The 6,834-nt window shown below is 35.7% G+C and overlaps 1 protein-coding gene across 1 annotated transcript; it reads right to left on the bottom strand.

Moving 5' to 3' along the window:
* Positions 1-912: 912 nt before the first annotated feature.
* LOC101836766 (olfactory receptor 4C15-like) lies at positions 913-1,860 on the bottom strand. The gene has a single exon (XM_005064990.3). The coding sequence runs from the start codon at positions 1,834-1,836 to the stop codon at positions 913-915; it is 924 nt and encodes a 307-aa protein (XP_005065047.1). The 5' UTR covers positions 1,837-1,860.
* Positions 1,861-6,834: the final 4,974 nt, after the last annotated feature.

Genomic DNA, 6,834 nt, shown 5'->3' with positions numbered 1-6,834 from the left:
ACATGAACCAAGAGAAACTCATTCATAAGGAGGTAAGGGTAATCATATTTTATCTGTCAAAATATTCAATAAGTACCATATTGTGTTCCAGATATCCATGCACCCTCTTTATAAATTAAGTCAATATGTACAAGAGTCTTGATTGCATTCTTCTTTCTGCATTTCTGGGCTCTGGCATTTTACAGTGACAATGTCACATAAATGCACATTACACCTTGACATGTGTTCAGAATATTTCTTTTCTTATTTCAATACATTTTAGTTTCAACAAGCTTTTTAAAAAGCATAATGCTACATGCAAACATTTTAGAATGTAACTTGCATCCAATATTTCATTTGAGCTACAGGAGTATAAAATTAACTAATATAGATTATCAGATAACAATACTGATGTATTATATACTTTCTACAGCTGTGGTAAAACACCATTACCAAGGAAACCTTCAGAAGAAGATATTATTTGGGACACATGGGACACAGAGTGCTAGAGTCCATGATGAAGGAGCAGAAGGAACAATGACAGTGACTGCTGCAACTAAGAGATCATAGTTTAAACCACAAACATGAAGCAGAGAGGGCTAACTTGAAATTGCAAGAGTCTTTTGAAACATCAGTGACCACTGTAGTGACATAATTCCTCCAGCAAGTCCTCATCTTCTAATTCTCTGAAATTAACCACCACGGGAAACCACATATTCAAATGTCCTACACTTACAGGCCATATCTAATTCTAACTGCCATAATCAAGTTGTCCATTCATAGTGCAAGTGTTAATTTGATGTTAAAGACAGCTTTTCGGCCTATCGTGTCATGTCTTTCTGTATAATGAAAAAAATCATAAAGTACTTGAAGTAAGTCTTGACTTATTTATTCTCTACATTAAAGTTCAAAAGTATAAAATTTTAAATTTTATCAGACCATCTTACATCTCTTCCACATTTTCCTAATGGCATTTTTCATTTCTTTATTTCTGAAGGTATAAATCATAGGATTGAGTAATGGAGTCATGATGGCATCAAACACAGCCACCTTTTTCTCAAAAGAAGATGCAGATGTACACCGTGCATATATAAATATGCATGGAACAAAGAATGAAATGACAACAGCAATGTGGGATCCACAAGTAGAGAGAGCTTTCCATCGTCCTTCAGAACTGTGATTTCTTAGAGAGAACAAAATGACACCGTAGGAAATAAGCAGCATAGAAAAGATTATGATACAGATAGACCCACTGTTGGCAAACACTAGCAGGGCATAAACATAAGTGTCAGTGCAGGCAAGTTCCAGTAATGGGAACAAGTCACACATGAAGTGATCAATGACATTGGGTCCACAAAAGGGTAACTGCAAAGTGAAGATTATTTGTATGATAGAATGCAAGAATCCCCCTGCCCATGCTACCCCCACCAGAGTGCCACAGAGCCTCCAGTTCATTATGGAAGAGTAGTGTAAGGGCTTACAAATGGCTACATAGCGGTCATATGCCATTGCTATGAGGACAATCACTTCCACTGCAGCAAAGAAATGTTCAGCAAAGATCTGAATCATGCAGCCTTCAAAGGAGATGGTTTTGCTGCCATCAAGAGAGTCAGCAATCATCTTTGGTGTGATTACTGAAGTAATGCATGCATCCAAGAAGGACAGAAATGCCAAGAAGAAGTACATGGGTGATCCAAGCAGTGCAGGATTGCCGAGGATGGTTACTGCAATTATTATGTTGCCTCCAATGGTTGCAATGTAGACAAACAAAAATACAACAAATACTATTTTCTGAACTTTTGGGTTCTGTGAAAGTCCGAGGAGGATGAACTCAGTTACAATAGTCTGATTTGGCATGATTCTCAAGACAAGCTTCACATAAAATTGCTTTTATTTATATATGTAATATATGTATTTAGTCATGTATGTATGTGTGTGATTATGTACTTTTTGGTGTGTGTGTGTGTGTATGCATGTGTGTGTGTGTGCATGCACACAGGTGCAGGTGCTTTAGTCTTTGTGTAGACGGCAGAGGAAAATTAGCAGGTAGAACTTCTTTCTCTACCACTGTGCAGATTCTGGGGTTTGAACTCAGGTAGTCAGTCTTGACAGCAAGCATCTTTACCACTGAACCTTCCCTCTGTTTAACATTGTTGAAATTTAAATCTGCAATTATGAGGAAAAATGCTTCAAACAAATTTAAAATACTATTAACAATAATGTACATTTATATGCAAATATATTTTGCTTAATTGCTGTGATGTTTAGAACATAAATTGGAATTTTATTGAAGGAAGCAGTTGGTGATCAAATAGAATTGTAATATAAATAAATTACTCAATATTATCATCATCCTAAAATAGATTGATCTACATGTAGTGTGACAGTGTCTGTGAAATCAAAATAATAACATACTCATACTGGAATTTCTTTCCTAGTACTTTTGCTAATTGTAAATTGGATAAATAAAATGTTAAGTAGAAAGAACAAAATTTTTAAGTCTGCTATCAAAAAGGCAAGAAAAAATGTTCATGTGATACCCATTTGCTATTGAACAAATGACCTCACATCAATGATTTTGGATCAGAGTAGAAATACTGACAGTTCATATTCATTTGTGGAGGGGACTGAGATATGTTCCACGTAACCCAGGGTGGCCATGAGTTTGAACTCACCATGCTTTAAGGTTGACCATGAACTCTTTCTTGACCTTGCTGATCCTGCCACTCAACTGCTGAGATTAAAAGCTTGCTCCATCATGCTCAGGCAAAATCACATATCTTACTGTCAGTATTATATAAACTAAGATAAAAGGAAACATATAAAGATTAATGTCAAAATTATATAACAGTTCCTACATACAGAGACTGAGATAAAAATTGAAATAATCAATAATTACTATGTCTTTAGTATCACACTTTAAACATTATACCAATTACAATAAAATTTGTTCATACAAAGTAATAACTTTAGGAAAACATATATTAAGTTATTACAGAATTATGGACTGGAAAAATTGTGGCCTACAAGTCTCATCATGTGTCAGTCTGTGAAAAATCTGCATAGACAGCTATGGCAAAAGTATTATCAAAGTACAATATTGATTCTGAGACCCTCCTTCTATATCTAAGAAAGGACCAACACCTCTGGCAGTGAAGGTAGACAATGTTGCCACTGGTATTCAAGTCCCAGATTAAAAGAAAAATATAGGAGCCAAAGTTCCCTTCTTGCCTGAAAGTGGAATTTAAAGAGGTCTTCCTCATAGATAATGAGCCTGTGAGATTGAATCTTTGTCTCCCAGGATTTGGGAACTGTCTTGTCACAAGGGTTTTCAAGAGGTGATTTTTGGATGCTTATTAAATTACTGGAGTGGTTATAACATTTTGATAGGCTAACCAAGTTATTGCTTGTTTATTATTTCCTTGAGTTTCTTTTTAATGATGCTTCCAAATATTCACTGCTGTATAATGGATGGAATGCCTTTATGGAATGTTTTGTTGATGAATTCTAGCAAAAATTTTGCATACTTAGAAAATAGGAGAGCAGAAGTCTATTGTAAGGAATCCATTTATTGACTTACTAGAAATATATGTTTTGTTATGAGGAAATAATAGAAAGGATTATATGTGAAAGTATTAAGAGCTGTATATTAATTATAATGCTATTCATTTGTTTCAATAATCTTGATTTTGTTAATTAATAGGATTTTGGTATTTTGTGTGTGTGTGTGTCTGTGTGTGTGCATATGTGTGTAATTTTCTGGATAAAAGGATACAGTCAGTAGCCCAGTCAGACCTGGAATTCACAGAAACCTTTCCTCAGCTTCCAAAGAGCTGGAATTAGACATGTATTAATTAGTACCAGTAATTAATTATTGAATCATAGCTTGAAGAGTAAAATACACAGTTTGTAGAAGTTGAAAGAATTTTTCCTCATGTTGGTGGACAATGCCTTGGAGAACTGTGAGAGGAGATACAAGAAAAAAGGCAGAGGACTTTTTACCTCAGGTACATTTTGTTCCCTGGTTTGTTCTTGGATGAGATTTTCTTCCTCCTGTTACAAGCATTTACATTCAGTTCATAAGACATGTTTGTTGATAGAAGTCAGATCATAGCTATGGAATCCAATCTGGTCAGTGTACCCTATATCTGGATACAGCCTTCTGTTGTAATTTAAGAAAAGCAGCATGTGTGAGAAATATGACATGTGACAGGGTTCAAGCAGAGGGTTTTTTCCATTAGGAAAAGGGTTCATAAAAATGGGAAAGGGAAGTGAGGTGATCAGTCTCCAGAGATAGAAGTAGCAAGAGAAAGGAGAAAGGAAAGAGGGGGAGAGAGAGAGGAAGAAAGAGGGAGACAGGAGAAAAGAGAGACAGAGAGAAAGAAAGAGAAGAATGGGAGGTAGGCAGGGCCTTTATAAAATGGAACATAATGAATATGAACAGGTGGCACTCTTAGTGGTTGTAGCTGAGGGCATGTCCTGTCAGAAACCCCAAGGACAGGTCAGTGCAGATGCCTAAATGCCAACACTTCTGCTTTGCTATCATGCATTCCAAGATACAAATTATAGATCACACCAGGCAATTGTGCTTAAATTGCTCTGTCATGAGAAAGTTTTGGAAAAATGCTGCTCTGTTAATATTTAGTATGTGCTTGCTGACGTTAATTTGCATATTTTTCTTAACCTTCCATGGACCATCATTTTTTGTTGTATTCCTGAATAAAAGTATAGTGAAACAAAAATAAGGCTGTCTGACAACAACATTAGAATATAGTCTGCCCCATTGTTTCAGATCTTCAGATCCCAGGTCCTGCAAACAAGATCGGCATAGGTCAAGGAAAATCTACAATGATGGCGGAGATGTGTTAATGTAAGGGTACCAAGCATTGAGAAGGGAAATCCTAGACATCACTTCTCTAATATATTCAAAGACAGGAACATATGAAAAAGTATAATATGTTAAATTACACAGTTTTAAATTATGCTTAAAGAGTTATTTTTATTTTATTTTATTTTATTTTATTTATTTATTTATTTATTTATTTATTTATGTTTTGGATTTTACGAGACAGGGTTTCTCTGTATTGTTTCAGAGGCTATCGGTCCAGCCTCCCGAGTGCTGGGATTAAAGGCATGTGCCACCACCGCCCGGCCGATTTATTTTATTTTTAACTAAATGTATGAGTATGTGAATGTGTATGGGGTATGTGTACATGACTGCAATTATCTTAGAGGCCTCAGATATCAGAATCACCAGTAGCTGGTGTCATAGTCAGGCGTGAGCTGCCTGACACATGTGCTGCAAACCAAGCCTGAGTCGTCTATAAGATCATTACATGCCCTTAACCTCTGATGAATCTGTCCAGCCTCATATTATATAGTTTTAAAATATCACAACATACGCATTTTATATGAATTCATACAGCACAAGAAAATGCAAAATTCAAGTGATTCATTAAAAAAACTAATTAAAAAGGCAATCAGAAGAACCATCATCTGCATAGTCTATAAATTTAAGATAGGATATTGTTTTCTTTTAATTTAAATACTAAGTATGTGCCCTGATATATATTTCATTGTATGTCCCTGGGTTTTATTTAAGTAATTCTTAGCATCTTCTACTTTATAATAATAACCCTCTAAGAAGGCAAAAAACATTTTATGTTATATTCTTTAAATTGCCTTACTATATCCTCAATTATTTTAGTGTGTGTTAGAAATGCAAAGTGCAATAGCAAAGAAATGATATTGTGAAAATGAATCAAACAAAATATAACAATCATTTTCTACAATTACAAAAATTGGAGACAGTCTCTAAGTTCAAATTGTTAAAAGAAAAGGACCATATCCATTAAAATATAAGCAATTTGGGATTTGGAACATAAATTAGGTTTACATAAATTGCCTACAATTTTATTTTCCCCAACATAATATTTTACTAATTATTTGGGAATTTTGTGCAATGCAACCCGTTCACACTTGCTTCCCATTCCTCCGAGGTCCACCCTTACATCTTTGCGCCATGCCCCCCCCCAAGAAAACCAAACCATCAAGCCTGATTTGTGGTGCCCATATACTCATTGGAGTATAGTCAACATACAGTGGCCAGCCCCTTAAAGAAAACAGTCCTTCCCCACCCACACCCCAGCCAAAGGCCATCAACTATGTAGAGATAATCTTCAGCATCTTTCTCAGTTTTTAAGGACTATTTTCTATAGCTTCTTTTCTAGATTGTTTCTTTGTGGGGGGAGGTGGTAATTTGTCACAGAAGCCTTCAATGCCTCTCATCATTTGTTATGAGTCTGTACTCATTGATTTACACTGCAAAATATAAAACCTATTCTCAATATTTGGAAGGAGTTAGCATTGAGAACATTCTCACCTCAGTAAAAGCTTTATTTCGGTATTGTACAAAATTTGTGATGTCACAGCACTAGGGCCTTACTATCTAATGATGATGAGCCACCATGATCAGTAACAGACTATATTGTTTTGTGTACCTTGCACTAGGATTTTTATTTAACAATCCATGGCTTATGGGAGCATGTCCACACAGGCAATATGGGTCCATTCAAAGTCCTCTTATCATTATTTTATTTTAATACTTAATCAATAAATTAATTTTTCCCTCCCTTTTATTTTTCCCAGTCCCTCCGACAGCCTCTCCCATTCACTCTGTCTCCCCGTTCCTTCAGAATAGTGCAGGCCTTCCATATATATCAGCCAGCAATGACCTATCAGGTTGCAATAAGAGTAAACACTTCCTCTCCTATTAAGGCTGGATGAGTCAACCCAGTAGAAGGAAAGGGTCCCAAAAGCAGGCAACAGAGTCAGAGACAAACTCCTTCCCCTATA

Source organism: Mesocricetus auratus, unplaced genomic scaffold, assembly GCF_017639785.1.
Source record: "Mesocricetus auratus isolate SY011 unplaced genomic scaffold, BCM_Maur_2.0 Super-Scaffold_100004, whole genome shotgun sequence".
In the NCBI taxonomy this organism is placed as follows: domain Eukaryota; kingdom Metazoa; phylum Chordata; class Mammalia; order Rodentia; family Cricetidae; genus Mesocricetus; species Mesocricetus auratus.
Note: the sequence above shows the minus strand (reverse complement) of the source record. Positions and strands in the feature narration are given on the sequence as shown.

Bases quoted from the DNA above. Each gene is read 5' to 3' on its own strand.
- LOC101836766 (XM_005064990.3), bottom strand. From the start codon at position 1,836: ATGCCAAATCAGACTATTGTAACTGAGTTCATCCTCCTCGGACTTTCA.